The sequence below is a fragment of the Chiloscyllium plagiosum genome, unplaced genomic scaffold (genome assembly GCF_037043375.1).
Source record: "Chiloscyllium plagiosum isolate Xiang-an unplaced genomic scaffold, Cpla_swu_hap1 HiC_scaffold_13, whole genome shotgun sequence".
Taxonomy (NCBI): Eukaryota; Metazoa; Chordata; class Chondrichthyes; order Orectolobiformes; family Hemiscylliidae; genus Chiloscyllium; species Chiloscyllium plagiosum.
Genome location: NW_028270151.1, coordinates 54,292,132 through 54,313,567, shown reverse-complemented (window position 1 = coordinate 54,313,567; position 21,436 = coordinate 54,292,132). Strand labels below are relative to the sequence as shown.

The 21,436-nt window shown below is 38.5% G+C and overlaps 1 protein-coding gene and 1 long non-coding RNA gene across 3 annotated transcripts in view; one reads left to right on the top strand and one right to left on the bottom strand.

Annotated features, from left to right (window-relative positions):
- LOC148148318 (uncharacterized) overlaps positions 1-21,436 on the top strand; it is a 64,550-nt gene that overhangs the window by 41,606 nt on the left and 1,508 nt on the right. For both annotated transcript variants that reach the window (XR_015759195.1, XR_015759194.1), the window contains exon 2: positions 5,665-5,739. This is a non-coding gene — a long non-coding RNA (uncharacterized LOC148148318). The remainder of the gene's footprint in view (positions 1-5,664; positions 5,740-21,436) is intronic.
- The window catches only part of LOC122555901 (transient receptor potential cation channel subfamily V member 6-like), a 54,799-nt gene continuing 35,534 nt past the window's right edge, over positions 2,172-21,436 (bottom strand). The window contains exons 10-16 of the mRNA XM_043702166.2: positions 19,051-19,137; positions 14,757-14,833; positions 9,831-9,996; positions 8,346-8,412; positions 7,573-7,841; positions 3,966-4,075; positions 2,172-3,871 (exon numbers count right to left, since the gene is read on the bottom strand). Coding sequence (XP_043558101.2) covers positions 3,715-3,871; positions 3,966-4,075; positions 7,573-7,841; positions 8,346-8,412; positions 9,831-9,996; positions 14,757-14,833; positions 19,051-19,137 — 933 coding nt within the window. The 3' untranslated portion in view covers positions 2,172-3,714. The remainder of the gene's footprint in view (positions 3,872-3,965; positions 4,076-7,572; positions 7,842-8,345; positions 8,413-9,830; positions 9,997-14,756; positions 14,834-19,050; positions 19,138-21,436) is intronic.

Genomic DNA, 21,436 nt, shown 5'->3' with positions numbered 1-21,436 from the left:
ACCTGTTGGACTATAACCTGGTGTTGTGTGATTTTTAACTTTGTCCTCCCCAGTCCATCACCAGCACCTCCACATTTTTATTAAAATTGTAAAACAATGCATGTAATTAGAAGTACCATGGACAATGAGTTGTCCAAGGGAAGGTGTTAAGCAAATGGGATTCACCTTTAATGCCGCAGGCAGAAAGATTTATTTGGTAATGTTAGAGAAAGGGATGGGAATTATTCATTGGGCCATAGGAGGTGGGAAATCATCTATTTTTCTCTTGAAAAATAATGAGAAACCTCCATTTATCTTCAGAAGGGTAACCACAGATTTGGCCATAAAAACACAAGAAAACCCTCCAATAAGCAATACAGTGAACAGCAAGCTATCCACTATAATATACATTTCTATGTACAATGGTTGATATACTTGAGCCAGGGTAATAGATCTGGATATGGAACTTTAACAGGATAGATATGGTCATTTGAAGTCAGTAGACTAGCAGCAATCATATATTGTTGATACAGTTGTTATGAGACTTGTACAAAAGAAATGCAGTAACCTTTTCTCATCCATCAATGACTGATTGGGATCATTAAACACAATTGGGAACATCTTGACTGCAATGACTTACAGACTGCAAGTATTCAAAAACAAATCCCATGGTCCTCGAGCCAAACAGAGCACATTCTGAAAAAATGTGAAAACTCCAGATGACCTGAATATGTGATTTTTCAGATACTTGAGGGGGAGATGTGCTTGTGTATTTACAGACATGAATGTAGAAATATTAATAGTGGGAGTAAAACCTGGGAGGAGATGATACATAAAATAATAGTTCTGGAAGGATTAATGTTGAAGACTGCATTAAATGACACCCAGTCTGGTGATATTAGAAGGACTTGGGAGGGGAAAGGCAGACAGCTTACGATCTCAAAGGCAACAGTCCTACTATCCCAAGTGTCCCATATTTATCTACATTATTCTTTAGCTGCTATGCATTTTCCCACACACAACCTGACCAAATCACACTGAACCATCCCGTATCCTCCTCATTGCTCACCCAGCTTTATTTCATGTTCTTCAAAAAAGGAAGAATACAACATCACAATGGATTAAATGAAGTTAATAGACTGTCTCTTTATCTCTGTTTTCTAATCTGGCTGAAATGATAGGATAAAAACACATCTGTTAACTGTAGAAAATTCACATAAAAGAAATTTGGTTCATCTCAATCCTACTTCTAGTGGGTATTTATCACCACCTGATTTGATATTAATTGCCATTTAATTTGATATCATTCACAGAGAAACCACAGATAGTTCCTCCAGAAAATCAAAACTGATATTTGATTGATAAAGTGTGATAAGATATATTCTTCTTGGGTTACCAAACAAGGAAAAATAAAAGAAATGTGACTTTTCACCAAACTGTGATGTGGTTGGCCTGTGAACCTTTACAGCAATGCAAAGTTCTCAAAATGGAAAATATTCCAACATCTGGAAGATTGCATGGAATTCCAATCTCCTTCCTATTGGAAAGATGTTGTGAAACTTGAAAGGTTCAGAAAAACTTACAAGGATGCTGCCAGGGTTGGAGGATTTGAGCTATAGGGAGAGGTTGAATAGGCTAAGGCTGTTTTCCCTGAGCATCGGAGGTTGAAGGGTGACCTCATAGAAGTTTATAAAATCATGAGGGCATGGATAAGATAAATAGACAAAGTCTTTTCTCTGGGGTCGGGGAGTCATAGAGGACATAGGTTTAGGGTGAGAGGCGAAAAATGTAAAAGAGACCTAAAAGGCAACTTTTTCGCGCAGAGGGTGGTACGTGTGTGGAATGAGTTACCAGAGGAAGTGGTGGAGGCTAGTATAATTGCAACATTTAAAAGGCATCTGGATGAGTATACGAATAGGAAGGCTTTGGAGGGATATGGCCGGGTGCTGGCAGGTGGGACTAGACTGGGTTGGGATATCTGGTTGGCATGGACAAGTTGGACTGAAGAGTCTGTTTCCATGCTATACATCTCCATGACTCTACCTTTCACTTTGAGGTCACCCATCATAAATACATTCAGCATTTGAAATTTCTAGAAAATATATTTGACAGAGTAATATGCTTCCAAATAGTATCAATTTAAAGGAAGTTTAGAGTTGAAGGATTTAAATTAAAAACAGATCAATTTGTAAGATTATTTAATGTTAAACTTTATTCCATGATATAAGTATACTGATTCCCAAATTCTAAGAATACCAAATTTAACTGCACATTTTTTGCCTAAACAAACATCTCTTACTTTATAACATTAATCTTTATAAAATACAGCAAAAACAAATGTTTTACTCTTAACAGTAAAAGATTACACAAGTGTTGATTTTAGAAGCAGATGCAGTAATTACCACAGTTTATTTGAATGAGGCAGACCATGGAGCTACGGCATGGGCATCCGTTTGACAATGTGGAATATTGTCCAGATATATATATTAAAAAGAAACTAGGCTAAATCTAAACTGGGAGATACCATATTGTCAGGCTCCTCCCAAGTGTAAAACAGTTAGATTCTCAGCCATTTCTCATCTCTCCTGTTTTAATGGCTGCTACTTTGCTACCCTCACTTTATACTGCCATCGCATTTTATACTTGCACCCACTTTACACTGTCACACAAAGTCAAAAATAGCCCTGAGTGGGTTTGTCTTGATTAGAGTAGGTAGCTAATTTTGATTTTACATTTACTTTTGAGAACTTAGAGGCAATTTGATCTTCCGGTTGTTCAACTATCACTAACAATGTGCAGGACAAATATAAGGAAATTCTCTGTATATAAATCAAATATCCTTACTTTCATTTTTACTGAAACTCTAAGCAAAAACAAATAATTACTTAAATGGACTACAGCAAGGCTACAAATTAGTGCAATGACACATGGATCTTCATAACTCCTCACAAGCTTTAATCCGGGGGGAAGAAATCCTACTTAGATGTGAGCTTATTTCAAGCTCACTGTGAGCTGGACTTCTGTTTGTAGCAGCAATTGCATCTATACTTTGAATCTATTGTTGAACAGTAGGCTAACGTCAAAAAGTAGACTTCTGGCCCGAATAGCACCCCTCTACTACCCTCATCTGTGTGATTCCAAATGTACCTTCTGTGTTGTATCCTCCACACTTTTGTATTAACAGATCCCTTTCCCTCCTTTTAGAAGATTTGTCCAGATTCAAATGAAGTCTTTCCACTAAAGTTAGGATGGGAGATTAGGTACATCTTTACTGAAATGTTGTCATTTGTGTTCAAAAATAATTTCTGATTGTTTAAATGGTTATTGTTTTGAAATAAAACTTCAACTACTCAGTGGAATGTAGAACATTCCCAAATAATTCATTACAATGTATTAAACCTGATATAAGAAAAAGCAATGAGCAGGCTATAATCTGAAATCTACTTTTTTATCGGATGATTTTATGAATGGTTTAGCTTCCAGCACCACTAATCCAATGTTTGAATCAAAGTCCCCTTTCGCTTATTTTAACAAAGGTATTTAAAGCAAATGAACTCTGTTAAGTGACTGAAAGAAGAATTTAAAATTAGCATGTCAAGTACTCGTCTAACCACACACAATAAAGTGTGGTTTTTGTATATTATCATTTGAATAGTATTGCACAATAGAAATTACAAAACAGAGAAAAATATATTTCGGACTTATGAATGGTGATCATTATGAAGAAAGTGTTCCTTAAAAAGAGGTAGACTCGGAAGACTCTCTCATGCTTATGATTTTTGCAAGATTTTTTCGAATTGCATCCCAACCTAGATGGTGTGAGTACTTCTGTGCGTTCAATGCTGGAACTTGCACTTTTGTTCCTACTGTCTCAGTAAGAATTTCTTCAACCCTGTAATAAAATAGAAGTTAATATAAATAAGTGAAATTTGTATTTGAAGTGAAACATGAATAATTAAAATCTTGAAATGTCATTTTCGGATTACCCAATATACCACTTGTCATCATCAAAGCCCAGAGACCTTCCTGGAACTCCTGAGTGGATTTTCAGAAATACTGGCACTCGTCGCTCTAGAAGCAGTATGGTGGCTGCAATCTGAAAAAGATGACTTGGCAATTTAATTTCTATTTCATGGGCTGCTACTATTATCATTTTAAGTTCTAATAAAAAGCAAATCTTAAACTAGAGAATGTGGTCACAAATTTTGGTCCTCCTTCTCATATCCACATCCACACACACATCTTTCCTCAGTAGTCAATCATTTTAAAGGTAGTAGGATGCTACCTTCATAACAGAAATAACTAAATCTGTCAAAATTCACTGTTGTCAAAATGGAATTTGCACAGCAACTGCTGCCATCCAAACATGTCAACTAAACAGTGGATTCAGGAGGTTTATAGCTGAATTATCCTACTCAGATAAGAGTTTCATTACACAGCATTTTGTTGAAAGATAATGAGTTTAAAAATATATTTAAAGCTGTAGTATTTACTCAGTCGAAGCCAGCAAATGTACCAGATAACATTAGAGCTGTTGCATTCCGTTGTAAGTAACTTTTTAACAGCTTCACTTTGGAAGGTCGAATTTGAATGCAGAATGCAGGGTTAAAAGTAGCATTCTTGGCAGTGTGGAGGAACAGAGGGATCTTGGGGTCCACGTCCATAAATCCCTCAAAGTTTCGACCCAAGTTGTTAAGGTTGTCAAGAAGGTATATGGTGTGTTGGCTTCTATTAGCAGGGGGATTGAGTTTAAGAACCACGAGATTATGCTGCACCTATATAGAGCCCTAGTTAGACCACACTTGAAATGTTGTGTTCAGTTATGGCCGTCTCATTATAGGAAACATGTGGAAGCTTTAGAGAGGATGCAGATGTGATTTACCAGGTTGCTGCCTGGACTGGAGAACATGTGTTACGCAGGAAGGTTGAGGGAACTAGGGCTTTTCTCACTGGAGTGATGAAGGATGAGAGCTGACTTGATTGAGGTTTACAAGTTGCTGAGAGGCATAGATAGAGTGGATAGCCAGAGATCTTTTTCCCTGGTAGAATTGTCTATCATGAGAAGGCATAATTTTAAGGTAATTGCAGGAAGGTTTAGGGGAGATGTCAGAGGTAGGTTCTCTAAGCAGAGTAGTGGGTGCGTGGAACACACTGCCAGCAGTGGTAATAGAGTCCAATACTTTAAGGATATTTAAGCGACTCTTGGATAGGCACATGGAAGATAATACAATGAAGGGTATGTAGGTTAGTCTGATCTTAGAGTAGGATAAAAGGCTGCCACAATATCAAGGGCCAAAGGGGCCATATTGTGCTGTACTGTTCTGTGTTCACTAAATCTTAATATCTGCCAAACAACTTCTTTGATACTGAAAATTAAATTTTCAGAAGTATCAAAACTCATTATTTCTGATTTAGATTATTGTTCAAGGTAAAAATGATTTTAAAAAAGTTGAGTGTTTAAATAATTATTTACTCTTTTTGTTTGCTTTATTTCTTTCTTCACCTCTAATTCACTTCCTGGAGAAGAGATTATGTTGTATTCAATATTCTAACTTCCACTTTCTGATTTAGACTTTTTAACTTTGATTTTGACTGGGATTTGGGAAGCTGGGAGGGCGTGCAGGGGTTTGGCCAACCTGCAATTTTGGGCTTCTGATTCCATAGCATGTTTTTGTTTTATTGTAGGATCCTCATCAAGAAGTCAGCCTGAATGACAAATTGGCTCCAGTCAAGGAAGGAGAATTCAGGCTGTGGAATCAGGTAAATAGTTGGCAACTCCTACCAGGAGGAAGAGTGAATATCTGTATGGGAGGAGGGTAATTTTGTATAGCGCTGAGGGAAAATTTTCTGTCTCGTATTAGCCATTCAAAAAGAAGTAAGGGAGCTCACCTTCTTTCTGAATTTGCGTCCAATTCCCTTCAGCTACTGTTTTGTTTCCTTTAAAGGCAGAGAAACCTGAGCAGCTAGGGTTGAAGCTATAAAATAGCTTAATCAGAGACTGCAAGTCTCTGTTACATCTTTTAAAAGCTAACCTGCCTCCAGGGAATTGGTCACCCACTCATTATCCTGCCCCAGTTCAAACTGGAACCTGGCTGATTCAAGGCAGATTATGGTAAGATTTGAGACTTTTAGAATTTCAACGCCTCATCTGATCCTAACCATAGGTTTCAAGGTTAAATTTCATTCCAGCATGCCTTAATAAGGATTCTTCAATCTGATTTATTAAGGAAGGAAATAATTGCTTGTTTGGGTTCCGACTTCTCAGTGGAAGGCATCGTAACGGTTCTGCCTTTTGCACAACTGCAAGTCCCAGTGCTGCCAAAGTCTGAGGATAAGTGCAAATGCGATGAAGAGCTTGTGCCTTTCATTTCCTGCTGGCTATAAAACCTATACCAATATATATCTACAGAGAGGCTAAAGAAAACAGGAACACACCCATATATCATAAATTGATGCAATTTGGTTAAAGTTTTCTGCATTCTTAGAATGGCAGTACTGCTTGTAAACAATAATAACATGTATCCAATGAACATTATTGCCTAAAATGGTGAAAACAGGATTTTAGCCAATTTCCCTTCACAAACACGATTAAGTAACTCAGCTGATTTTTCATCCTAACAAGTATGAGTGGGGTCCATACTTCATATGCAGGCAGACATATTGTAACAATGGTTGAATGATGGCAAATTAGATAATTTACCAGGCCTTGGAACCATATGCTAAATCCAGTTGTAGAACCTCCTGCTTCCATTCTGCCTGTGATCATCTATATTGGTATACATTAATAATTAAACACACCAGTTCCTGATTGCTGCAAATTAGCACTGCAACTTAGAGTGCATTGGAAGAGAATTGATTAAGAATATGCCACAATTTTGTCTGTCAGCTCAGCACTATTTACCAAGTAATTATGGCCATTTTATAAATGAGCGCTGCACAATATTATTTATTTAGCTGGATAAGAATTAAATTGGTACTCGGGGCGTTTACAGTCCAGTGGTAGTGTCCCTACCGAAGAGGCCAGAGATCAAGTCCCTCTTGCTCCAGAGATGGGCCATAACATTTCTGAACAGGTTAATTACAAATATTTACGCATGGAGAACAAATGTGTTTTTTCAAAATATATAAATAATATTTTTAAAATTATAATTATAATTATACCAAACTGGACTATTCCAGATATACTTATTTTCTCTGCAATATGGCAACCTATCTCATCTCTGTAGCTGGATAATGGTAAATCAGGCATTGAACTTAGCAATTTCAATAGGCGTTAATTGCAGATGAGAAATTCTCTCATGGGAGAAGACTGAAAAAAAACTTATTTTAAGTTCTGACAGGACGTTCATCATACTGATTGAAATTTTATCAAAATTGTTTCATGACAATGTATGCTTTCTCAGGTAAATTAAACATCATGGTACTGATATTTAACTTGGAGAATTCATCAATTAGTCCCTGTAGACAACTGATTCCAATACTACTCTTTACACCCATCTCTGTATTATTAGAAATAGGCCAATGAATTTGATTACTTCCCACACAGCTGCTTATCATAAAATTCATGAACTGGATTCATGAAACATAACTTACCTGCACTTTCCAAAGTTCCTCTCTTTCATATGCAATTCTCCAATATGTGTCATCCATCATTGCGATCAACAAATTTAATAGCAGAAGATACACAAAAATCATGTATAGAACATATGCAACATATAGGATACTGGGAGTTGGCTTATCATATGGAACGGGAAGGTCAATTAAGCCCATCATTAGCTCAACCGTGGTGTACATTGTCATTGGAAAATCCCGGAAATATGGATAATTTCTCAAATCGAGAGTCTGAAACATGACATAGAAAGCTGGAGGATAAAGACAAAAAACATCATTATGTGAGATTTGTTTTCAATTGAAATGTCAACAATGAATACTGCAGCATAATACATTTTAAAATGTTCTGTTGGATGAAAGAAAAGGGAAAAATTATACATAAAGTTGTGATCAAGCTGAGGCCTATTATGTTGTAAATGTATTCATTGACAATGGAAGATAACCAACTTCATATTATAGCATCCAATGGAACTACAAAGGATTCATAATGTTTTTCATTATAGAGAATATGATTGCATAACAACCTTTTCCAATTCTGTTAACTAATTTCATACCCAGGAATTCAATCATTCCACACTGATATATCATAGTCATTCTTTATTCCCTCGGCCCCTTTTGAATGAAATCATAGTACAGAAGATTGATATGGGGGTAAGAGACCTCTTTTACTTACATCACACAGATGTTCGGTTTAAAGCTTCCTGTTTTACTTATTTTTACACCCTAACGTTATTTTATTAAAATGAAGCACATACCAGATGTAAATCCAGTGATGCAAATGAGTACCAGGCAGCACCATTGCATAAAATCACCAAAAATTATCTGTAAGGAAATAAAAATCCACAAATGTCATATTTAGGAAGTCACGTCAGTTTAAGCGCTGTTTATTTTTAAATCGTGACTAAGTAATGAAAACCCGAAACAGAATTTTGAAAAAGATGTACATTGGAACTTAGTTGACTTTTTACTTCAATTTTTCAAGGGAAATGAAATGTTGTCCAGGGTTTTGTTATACTTTATTCCTTTCTCTCCTTGCTGTTTCTCACTCTACACACTCCACATAAAAGCCGTAAATATTTTCACCAACTGATTAGTCAGCTCCACAAAGATATTGAGAGTGTTTCCCACAATTGAAACTCTGCTGAAAATCTGATAACATGAATGCTTGGCTCATATCCTATTCCTTAGCTATAGTTGCTCTGATGACATTATCCAAAAATCTTTGTGTCAGAGTCCACACATATGGCACTTAGCTCTGCGCCTCCATTCTTTATATTAATTACTTCACTGCTTCTTTGTTCCTCTGATTTTCTGATGTCCACTTCTGTCTGGAACAGATGGCCTCTGTTTAAACATTAAAGCCACCACCACAAACTCTGTTCACATGCTATTACTTCCATTCCCCTTCTGGCCATGGCCTCAGGTTGAAGACATTGTTCACACACTCAATATTCTATTTAATCCTGAGTTCAACTTTCAGCCTAATTCCTGATCATCTCAAAGTCTACTCATTTGCTCCTCTGAAACATTTGCCAATTTGTGGCTTTGCCATGGCTTTGCCATGCTGCTGAAATTTTCATCCACACCTTTGTCACTTCCAGTTCAACTGTTCCAATACACCCCTGTCTGATCTCCCATCTTCCATGCTCCAGAGACCTCAGTTCATCTAAAACTACATCCTAACTTACGATAACTATCACTCACTCATTATAGCTGTATTTATTGATCTACTCTGAGGCATTGTTTTCTGTACTGAAGATGGTATATAATTGCAAGTTGTTGTTATTTAAAATTTTTGGAAATTACATTTACTGTTCAAGCTCCTCAAACTGTCAGTGTTAATTGAGAAAGCAAAAAATAATGTCAGAACTCACTAGGATCATAGCAAGATATTCGAGTTTGATCACAATATCTTTGGTGGGGAGAGATCTAATTGAAAATGAGATGGGAATGAGATATTCAGGGAGACCCATCAGTGGAAACAGTGAAAATACAAGCTTTGACAAGCTTTGACAAAGGGTCAGTTAGACTCGAAACGTCAGCTCTTTGCTCTCTTTACAGATGCTGCCTGACCTGCTGAGATTTTCCAGCATTTTCTCTTTTGGTTTCAGATTCCAGCATCTGCAGTAATTTGCTTTTATGACAATACAACTTGTTGGTAACCAGGGACAATATAAATGTGTTCAACATGTGCTAAAATGTTTCCATCCTGGATAAATAATTTTAAATGGCTTTCCCACCTTTTGGATCATAATGGAAAACTGTCCAAGCATTTTAAAACCTCTTGCAAAATAGATGGTGTTGCACCAACCAATGATCAGAGCCAAAGAAATTGGAACTGCTTCTTCAACATTACCGAGGATTCTCATGATAACTGCCACAGCAATCAAGAGGGAGTAACAAACCCTGGAAAAATGGGAAACTCATGATTTATAAAATTTGAACCTGACTGCAAGAGAGTAGTTTAATAGTTTTATATAATTATACATACAATGGTTTTGCACCATTTACTGTCAATAAATGTAGTATTTAAGTCTGACTGTCTGCATCTGGCAAAAATAAGGGCTATTCTTTGCTGTGGTGACTCACATTGGAAAGATAAAGTACTATCCTCACAGAATTCCATAAGAGAAGCTGGTCTTTTTTATTTAAACATAGTCATGTTTAGAAGCTGAAGATCTTGGTAGTGTGGATGAGCAGAGGGATCTTGGTGTCCATGTACACAGATCTCTGAAAGTTGCCACCCAGGTAAATAGTGCGGTGAGGAAGGCATATGGCGTACTGGCTTTTATTGGTAGAGGAATTGAGTTCCGGAGTCCTGAGGTCATGATGCAGTTGTATAAGACTCTGGTGCGGCCGCATCTGGAATATTGTGTGCAGTTTTGGTCGCCATACTATAGGAAGGATGTGGAGGCACTGGAACGGGTGCAGAGGAGGTTTACCAGGATGTTGCCGTATGGAAGGAAGATCGTATGAGGAAAGACTGAGACACTTGGGGCTGTTTTCATTAGAGAAAAGAAGGTTTAGGGGTGACTTGATTGAGGTGTACAAGATGATTAGGGGGTTAGATAGGGTTGACAGTGTGAACCTTTTCCCGCGTATGGAGTCGGGTATTACAAGGGGGCATAGCTTTAAATTAAGGGGGGGTAGATATAGGACTGAAGTTAGGGGTAGGTTCTTCACTCAGCGAGTCGTAAGTTCATGGAATGCCCTGCCAGTAGCAGTGATGGACTCTCCCTCTTTATGGGCATTTAAGCGGGCATTGGATAGGTATATGGAGGATAGTGGGTTAGTATAGGTTAGGTGGGCTTGGATCGGCGCAACATCGAGGGCCAAAGGGCCTGTACTGCGCTGTATTCTTCTATGTTCTATGTTCTATCTCCAAGATCCAAAACTACGGCTGAAATGTTGTCATCAGGATGGGCATGGGAGGCAATATTTTACCCAATTCACAATCCCATCGCTGTTTCAGAGTACCCACTCACCCAATTTTATTTCTGCTAAGAATGTGAGTTTATGATGGAGATGGTGCTGCCAGCTCTGAAGGTACTGACAACAGACTCTGAAGCAGCCAGAAGTGGGCTGAGATACTGAAACTGGGAAAGCTCTGTATGTGAAAGCCTACCACCTCTGATGCAGCAATTTGAAGGTGGGACTAATGAAATCCAGTGGACCCAGCACCGTGAAGTCAACTCTGACCCTTTTCATATGAACAGTGAACTTTTCTGTGATTTGTATGTGATGGCCAGTTGATTTTCAACTGTGGTAAAGTCAATCCAGTGTGAATTAATTTGACATAAACTGCAAATTTCTTGCTGTCTGATTCTGTTTTTCAGGAGACTACCGCACCCCATAACTGACCCAGTGCAGGTACTTATACACAAGTGTCTTTAGCAATTGTGACCATTGCTGTAGAGTAGGGTTTGTTCTCTACATGTGGCATTCAGTCATAAGATCTCTAAATCCCACGCACTCTGTGAAGGTGCAAACAAAATGTACGAATTGTCCTGACATACCAAGCTACCTTGCTTCCATGCACCTCTTGGTCTAACGGAATGCTTGGTCACAGGAGTAGGAGTGGGCCATTTGTAATTGTTGATCTCAATGCCAGTTTCCCATGCTATCCCCATATCACTTGGTGCCATTATTATCCAGAGACTGATTTGTTTCTGTCGATTATACATAATGACTAAACTTTCACAGTCCTTTGGGTAGAGAATTCAAAAGATTCACCACCATTTGAGTGAAGAAATTCTTCCTCATCTCTGTCTTCTCCTTATTTGACATTGTGTTTCTGGGTTCTAGCTCAAGTGTATGAGTTCTTGCCTGGAGTGATTGGTTAAGCTGATTGGAAAGCCACATATGGCAACACCAGGAATGCATGCATGAACAGTGTCAGATTCTGTACAAGTCACACTCAGTAACCTGGACCAATCTGCTCATAACAAAAGTACACAAAGAGCAACATCCCAAGCCAAGACTCTTGCAATGGTGGCACAATAGCTACAGGCGTTGGTAGCTGCTCCCTAGTAACTGATTCCTCTAGGCTGCATGAAAACATACCTAGTGCTTGGGGTTGACAAGGATGGCAAGATATTTGAGTAGTTTTCAGATTCCTCAACTTCCATGGCTTCAGTGGCCCTTCTTTCAGAGCTGCATCTTTGGTATAGGTTGCAGTGGCCATCGTTAGCCCCGCAGAGATGGAGGGAACATAACCATTGACAGGACCCTGCAGACTAAGACCAGTTATCGTGTTCCTCACATGATTTGTACAGCAAGAGAAGTAAACAATTTGCTCTTCCACTGGGGCAATGAGAGGAACATTTTGAAGAAGTGTATGCATTTACAATGGAGTCCTGTCATTGTGAACAGTTGACATTCCCTGCAACTGTGATTTTTCAGAAATACGATAAATGTATGCACTATCACCTCTAATAGTTGATAGTACGTCTTGAGAAGCTAAATCATGTTTTTGCCAATTGAAGCAGTAGACAAGAGTCCATCTCTTCCTAATGGCAAGAACATGAAGAATAGTGGTTTGCTTGCACTCTAACTGAAGGCTTAGACTTTGTTCATGACCATGCATTTGTTGCAGTGTGAACTTTTTGTGCTCTGTCAGTTGAATCACCACTTTATTAGGAGCCCTCTGGTGACAATGGCATGTGTTTGGATGTGGCACTTGGGCATGCCATCAGCCAATCCTTCAGCATCTGTTTCTGATTCTCACCCTTTATTTTGGCTCCCTCTTTTTCCTCTTTGTCTTCCTCCATCCTCCATAACCCTTCCTTGCCTGCCTCATGTAGGTACATCCCATCTCATCCCTGTAACATAATATACAGGATGATCCCGACAACCAACTGTTCTGGAGAATCCGGCTTCTGAATATTACAGGGCAATCCAGAGTATTGCACTTCAATATCCCAATTCCCTATTCAGTGATGACCCACATCTGAAAGTAGCTCACATTATAAAGCTATTGGGTCAGTAGGGGCTATCAGAGGTGAGGAGCCAACCCCTTAAATGATAAACATTATCACTACATAGCCAGCATGTACCTGGGCAATGGAATGGAATAACTGAAGTGGGTACAACTCTTGCAGACTAATTGCAACATGCTAACTGCTGGTGAATCAAGTGCACACTTAGTAGAATATCGTCATATTGTCACACATGAGCTGAATGTTGATAGAATGGAATGCTTTCTGATTTATTCATCTCTCCAGCTGTAAGGAGTATCTGAATGGTCAGATGTGTGCAATTGATTGCTTGCATCAGAGGGAATTTGTCTTTATTGGTCAGAGTATTGAGTACAGGAGTTGGGAGGTCATGTTGCGGCTATACAGGACATTGGTTAGGCCACTGTTAGAATATTGCGTGCAATTCTGGTCTCCTCCCTATCAGAAAGATGTTGTGAAACTTGAAAGGGTTCAAAAAAGAGCTACAAGGATGTTGCCAGGGTTGGAGGATTTGAGCTATAGGGAGAGGCTGAACAGGCTGGGGCTGTTTTCTCTGGTGCTTCAGAGGCTGAGGGGTGACCTGATAGAGGTTTACAAAATTATGAGGGGCATGGATAGGGTAAATAGACAAAGTCTTTTCTCTGGGGTTGGGGAGTCCAGAACTAGAGGGTATAGGTTTAGGGTGAGAGGGGAAAGATATAAAAGAGATCTAAGGGGCAAATTTTTCACACAGAGGATGGTACATGTATGGAATAAGCTGCCAGAGGAAGTGGTGGAGGCTGGTACAATGGCAACATTTAAGAGGCATTTGGATGGGTAAATGAATAGGAAGGGTTTGGAGGGATATGGGCTAGGTGCTGGCAGGTGGGACTAGATTGGGTTGGGATATCTGGTCGGCGTGGACAGGTTGGACCGAAGGGTCTATTTCCATGCTGTACATCTCTATGACTCTATGGTGAAATCTGTTGCCCTCTGCTCCTGGAAGTCTGCATCTATTTGAAAGGTGGCGAAGTCTCCCATCTGTGCAAATGGCATATCCATAGCTCTGGTTATACAGTCTATACCCTGCTGCTGCACAACTTTGCCAGACCCAAAGGAAATTTAGAGGCTACATAACACAACCATAACATTGTTTGGAAGCGTGATGAATGTAGGTTCAATTGAGGCATTCACAAGAGTATTGACTGATTATTTGGATAGAAATCATGTACAACGGTAAGGGGAAAAAGCTGGGGCATGGTTGCCAGGGTGCCTAACGGCTGCATTATGCTTGACATGACTTTAAAGCCTTAGTGCAACCATTCTTCAAGTACAGGAAGTTTCACCAAATAATTCTAAAGATGCAACTAGTGTGAGGTCTCAGTAAGGCAGAGGCTTTGTGTCATGGCTAAATGAATGATAAATGCTAGCATACGAATCAAGGAGATTGTCACATTATATATCTATGACTTGGTTAGCAATAGTAAACAGATAAAATCTGTTGAATAGCAGAGCAGGCTCGAAGGGCCGAATGGCCTACTCTTGTTTCTTGTTTGCATATTCGTACCCCTTGCATCATTGAGAACTTTGTCTAAATTGTCATCATCTAATCTGATCATTTTTGTTGTGATTATTAACCTTTAGTAGCAATCACATTCTCTAATTAAATTCCAATATGCTGTCTAGATTCACTAAGAAAACAAAAAGGTAAAAGAACAAAACTATACTTACAACAGCAATGGAAATGGCCCTCCAATAGATGTATTTCCTAAATAATTTCTTGGACCAATCCTGTACAAGTAAGGAATCTGGAAAGGAAAATGAATATTGAGTCCATCATAGGCAATTGAATAGAAAAAGAATAGCTGTTGTGGAAAATGAATCTACCTCATGGGTATTTCAGCTTGTAATCATATTACTTTAATTTGTCTTGCTAATTCTTATTGACATGTATTCTTGATCAGCTCTGGGCAGGTCTATTATCTTAGATGACTGGTTTGTGTTGTACTGTTGCAACAGCACAGGTTCAATTCCCACACTGGCTGCAGTTACTGTGAAGGGCTTCCACTCTCAGTCTTACCCCTTGTCTGAGGCATGGGACCCTCAGGTTAAACCATCCCCAGTTAGCTATCTCTCTCTCTCTAAAATGAGAGAACAGCCTTATGGTGACTTTTCCTTACCATTTACATCATCTAACTTGTTTAGATTTTACAAATCTGATTCTATCAACCTGTAGAAACATCACTTGTGTTTTACTTCTCACAGATACATAGGACCATGGAAGCAGAAGTAATCTCCATTTAGCACCTGGAGATTACTACTCCAAATCAGCGACTTCAATCCATTATTTCCTGTGCTATTCCCATGATACTTTAATTTTATAAAGAAATAGAAAGTTATCTATATCTCTTGAATTTACTTAATGACTGAGTTTCTACAGCCCTCTGGGATGCGGAACTCCAAAGATTAACTCTCCTATAAATGATGATGTTCCTCTTCTTTATGCTATTAACCTGCTGTCTGAGAATTTAGCAAAAGTCTTTTCAACAATACTGCCTTTAACTTTTCTTGTTAGCTATGGCTCTCTCAGTTATTCTGTTGGGTACTCTTGTCCTGAAGGAATGTATATATTTTTGCAAACGAGGCATATACCTTTAAATACTAACATTTGACCTCCCAAAATGTGTCACCTCACTTGTCTGGATTAAACACCATCGGCCATTTCACTGCCCAACTTTCCAACTGATCTATATCCAACTATATCCTTTGACAGCCTTCCTCATATTCACAACACTACCAATTTTTGTGTTGTCTCTAAACCTGCTAATCAGACCACCCACATTTTCATCTGAATCATTTACATGCACTGCAACCATAGAAGGTTCCAGCACTAATCCATGTGGAAACATGTGGTCACTGACCTCCAGTCAGAAAAATACCCCTCCACAACTACTCTGTCTTCTATGACCAAGCCAATTTTAGATCCAACTAACCAACAAATCATGGATCCCATGTGACTTAATCTTCCAAATCAGCTTACCAGAAGGACCTTGTAAAGTCTACAAAGACAACATTCACTCCTCTTTCCACATCAATCATCTTTTCACTTCCTCAAAAAAATTCAATCAAATTTGTGAAACAAGACTTGCCCCAACACATATCAAACTGAATATCCCAAATAAGTCTATTTTGATTCCAAATGTGAGTAAATCCTGTCCCTAAAAGTCTTCTCCAATAATTTCCATACCACTGATGTAAGGCTCACTGGCCTATAATTTCCTAGGTTATCCCTATTGTCTTTCTTAAACAAGGAACAACATTGGCTATTCTCCAGTCTTCTGGTTTTGGAGGGAATACAAAGATTTCTGTTACGGTCCCAGAAATCTTCTTCTTGCCTCCCTCAGTGTACTGGGATTGATCCCATCAGACTTTGGGGACTTATTGACTTTAACATTTTTCAAGACACCCAGCACTACCTCCTTCTAAACACTGACATACCCTAGGATATCAACATTACCTTCCCTCATCTTGCCATCATCCATATCCTTCTCCTTAGTGAATACTGATTTGAAGTATTCATTGTGGACCTCATCCAGTTCCTCTGGCTCCACACAATCCCCTTCTTTATCCTTTAGTGGACCTACTCTTTCTGAAGTTGTCCTCTTGTTCCTAATATCTGTACAAAATGCCTTGTGATTTTCTTTAATCCTACTTGCCCAGGGCTTTTCATCGTCTCCTTTAGCCCTCTTAATTCTTTGTTAAAATTCTTTCTTGAAAGCTTTATATTTCTCAATTTCAGTTTCCTCAACTTTACATATGCTTCCTTTTTATCTCTTTATGTTTCTAATATACAGAGAGGTCTTTGGATACAAGTCCATAACTCCCTGGACGTGGCAACACAGGTCAATAAGGTGGTAAAAAAGACATGCAGCATGCCTGCCTCCATTTATCGGGGCACTGAGTATAAAAGTTGGCAAGTCATATTGCAGCTACATAAAACTTGACTTGGACCACATTTGAAATATTGTGTGCATTTCTGGTCACCATACTATAGGAAGGAGGTGGAGAGTGCAAATGAAATTTACCAGGATGTTGTCTGGATTGGAGTGTATAAGTTATAAGGAGATGTTGGATAAACATGTTTTCACTAGAGCGGAATCTGAGGGGCAACCTCATAAAGGAGGAAAGTTTAACTTAGTTGTGCGAGGCAAGTTTTTTTTAAAGCAGAAGGTGATAAGTGTCTGGAATTCTCTGCGTGGAGGTGGAAGAAGCAGATATAATAACAACATTTAAGGGGCATTTAGACAGAAACATAGTCAGACAGGGAATAGAGGATATGGACCATATGCAGGCAGATGGGGTTAGTTTAAAATGACATCATGATTGGCACAGATATGGTGAACAAATGCTTCTGTTCCTATGCTATACTGTTCTGTGTTCTGTATACTAACTGTTGCCTATCCATCATCAAACCTCTCAATGTGTTTTTCCAACCCAGCGTGCCAAATTTCTCCACATATCTTCAAAATGTCCCTTGTGTCAATTTAAAACCAGTTTCAGGGTGAACTACATCTTTTTCAAATTCAATAAAAAGTTCTATCACGCAATGGTTACTATTCCCTAAATGTACTTTCACCGCAGGAATATTAATTAGCCTTCACAGTCATTCACAGTATTCCATGATCATTCTGTCTTTGCTATAATGACTGTAGATACATGGGATCCATTATAAAAGTGCTCAGTTGATGTTTGGACACAAGTGCCATTAGCCACCATTGTGGAAGGTAAGTTTCATTTTTAAACTTACCTCAAAAAATTACTGTTTTGAAAGGACCTAGTTTTGTGAAAAGAATGCTAAGATGTCAGACAGCCTTAAAATAAATACATCATGGCTGCTTCTCAGAAAGAAAAGGTTTACAAACATAGTGAGATGGTGTGGCTGGTCATTAAAAGGGGTGAACAGTTACAGAGTGGAATCATTTGTTATCAATGTGCACGATTACCCAGATCTTGCAATCAACTGTGTTCGTGATGGTTCCTTAGGCCTTGAGAATCTTGCCATTCTGCAAAGGAATATTTTTCTCTCATACCATCAGCAGTTATTCTTGGGAAAGTGGCTGAGTAGCTTTTTCGAATACCAATCTACATAATACTGACCAAAATGTTCTTGAGTTGAGCAAATTGGCTAATTCTGTGCATGACCCCTGTTTAGCATGAAAATATCAGGTCACATAGTTGTTGTGGATATCAGCAACTTTCCCAGGTAATGACAATGTGAAATCTGTAGTGGATTTGGACAACACTGCTTGTAATGTGAAAGTCAAAGATCATTTTAATTAGAAGCTGTGGTCATCACAAGAAACCAATAAAGTTCTGTTTTGATATGAAATAAAATGAGAACTCTTTAGTCAGTATATTTTACTGTGGGAATATTAGTGGTTAGATGCATTACATCTCCCATAACTCTGCAGCTAACTGAATTATTTCTAGTCATTATTATGCTTGGTACTGGATTCCCAGAATCCAAAACTCTGCCAGTATTCAGATTAATGATTGTTAACCAGCTTTATCATAGTTTTGAGTTCTAGAACTTATGAAAGGATTCACAACTGTAAATCAACCTCTGGCCTTTATTGCATAGTGCATTGTAATTCCAAGTTGCTTCTTCACCAATGCTTAATAAATCTTATCTGTGGACAACTGAACTGTTGTTCCTACAAACCTTGGAAGAAGCCACTTTTTGAAGGAGAATACTACATCCGACCATAAGTCATGGCAACAACAGCACCATTAGCTCTTCTGTAAATTACACCATTTTCTGGCTGAATAGCAACCTTGGTATTGAAGACTGAAATTGGATATCATATCGAATTCTGCTGATTCGTCTTCTTAAAATTTATTCTTGCCAGATAGCTGGCAAGGATGAATAGTCAAATAATTTCTTTCAGCAACTGCAGCTGTCCAAGTGAACTGTAAGTGAACCATTTAGCTTATAAGGTGTACAGAAAAAAGGATTGTGACTTACCTCACTTATGAGTATTACCAAAGCTCCTATGATGGTTATTAATTCACCCACAAGTCTCAAATAGTCTTCCTTTGTTTGATAGGATTCCTAAAGTGAGTTTTGAAACATGACTGTCAATAAATGTAAAAGTATAGGTGTATAGCCTATACCATTCTTATTCCTAAAATAAGTAATCTAGGATCACATATAAGGGCCAAAAATAGCTAAAGGGATTGCAATGCATGATTAACTTGAATCCATTGATTGCAATGCAGACAGCTTGCCAATGATATTTTTATACTTGAATTATACATGATCTGACAGGCTCTTAAAAATGGTTACACAACATCAAATATAATCAAGAAACATTTGAAGTATTTTATTCTGGATTCTTCTTAACCAATGCTAATGCAGGGAAGGGTCAGATCCCATGACCCATTTTTCAGGACTAAGGTTCGTGGCTATACAGGGGTATGAGAGTGGAATCAAGGGATCCAACTGACATCTTCACCACAATGAGGGATCTTTCTATTGGCTGTGGAAGAAAATGCAACTAGGATTGTGGTGAGGCCCCTTATGCAGCACCTGAAGATGATAAGACCATTTAAAGGAGAAGGAAGCACACTGCAGTTCAGTTTTTCACTTATTTCAGACTGGGCCGAAGTTTTCATCCATTATTGGTGAAGTTTGCAGTGTACGTGGCTGTAACCTGATGCTTCGGTCATGCTTCAGTTGTGCAAGGCCACATGGGGTTAGTTTAAAATGACATTATGATTGGCACAGACATGGTGAACAAATGCTTTTGTTCCTATGCTATACTGTTCTGTGTTCTGTGTACTAACTGTTGCCTATCCATCCTCAAACCTCTCAATGTGTTTTTCCAACCCAGCATTATGTGAGACCACATCTGGAGATTTGTGTGCAGTATTGGTCTCCTATTTTGAGGAATTACATAAATGTGTTGAAAGCAGTTCAGATTTCCTAGACTAAAGGTGAAACAGCTGAAATATGCAGTTTGCCTTGTGAAGAAAGGTTGGAAAGTCTAGACTGGCATCCACTGGAGTTTAGAAGAGTAAGAGGCAACTTGATTGAAACATCTAAGTTTCTTTATAAGGTGGATGTGGGAAGGTTGTTATTTCTTGTGGAGTATCCTAGAACTAGGAGTCCTTGTGTAAAAATGAGGGGTTATCCAGTTATCAGAGGGATGAGGAGAATTTTTTGTCTCAGAGGACTGAGTCTTTAGAACTCTTCTCCAAAAGGTAATCGAAGCAGAGGCTTTGAATATTTTAATGCAGATGTAGATAGATTATTGATATGTATGGGAGTGGAAGATTGTTGGGGTGGGCAGGGTTATGAGGTAATCCGATCAGCCACAATCTCATTGAATGTTGAGCTGGCTTGAGGAGCAGAGGAGCCTTCTCTCTTCCTGCTTGCAGCTGCCCCACCCCTAATGTTGCCTAGCCTTAGTGGGTCAATGGTTGAAGGAAAGCACCTAAGTTCACAAGCCCTGCCTTCTTGCATTGCATGTGGTGGGATGATGTACTTGCCACTATTGAGTTGATATACTTGGATAGACGGAAGACAGTTAGGACAGAGAGCTGGTAACTCTTTCTTCTCTATCAAAATATCTCTTCATACTCATCAGCTGATTTGACACAGTAACAAAAGGGTTTGGGGCAAATGCGCGCACAAAGTAATGATTTGGATGATAATCCTGTTTCTATTTTCTCTGTTTCTATCAGTGAAGGAAAATCCAACCATTAAGTAAAATATATTAATCAAAAATGTCTGCATTGAATTATTCATCAGTCTTACAAAAGGGAATGCTACAGCTATATTATCTAAGACATGAGAAGACAATCTGGTCAGATTTACTATTTGCCTGTTAGAGATTGTCTTTAGAACTGTAGAACTTTATCAGATTCTATAAAGTCATTTGAAGATTAGTTATGGAATTTTTCATCAGTGGTCAAATACATTGTACATTTGGCACTGAATTAATGCTCCCTCTTTTACTGTGAGTTCAGAATGATTTGTGTGTTTGCTTCTTTAAATTTATTTTGCAGCTGAACATTTTAGTGTAAAGGCTTTAGGATCCTTTAGCAACCTGACAGGGATGATTTGGAATTATTCCCACATGGCATAAATAGCATAGTGTGGGTGGATTTAACTAGATTAAATAAAGAATTACAAATTGGTAGTAGTCTCTGAACAATAAATTCAGAACATGGTATATCTCAGATTACCTATACAGTGGTGGAGAGAGCTAACATGTCGGCTCAAAGGACTGAATGGCCTACTCTTGCTCCAATTTCTTTTTCAATAAATAGCATTCTACTATGCGGTGTTACAGTGTTAAATAAATAATGTTATACTTCGGAGCATAAGATAAAAATTGTATTATCAT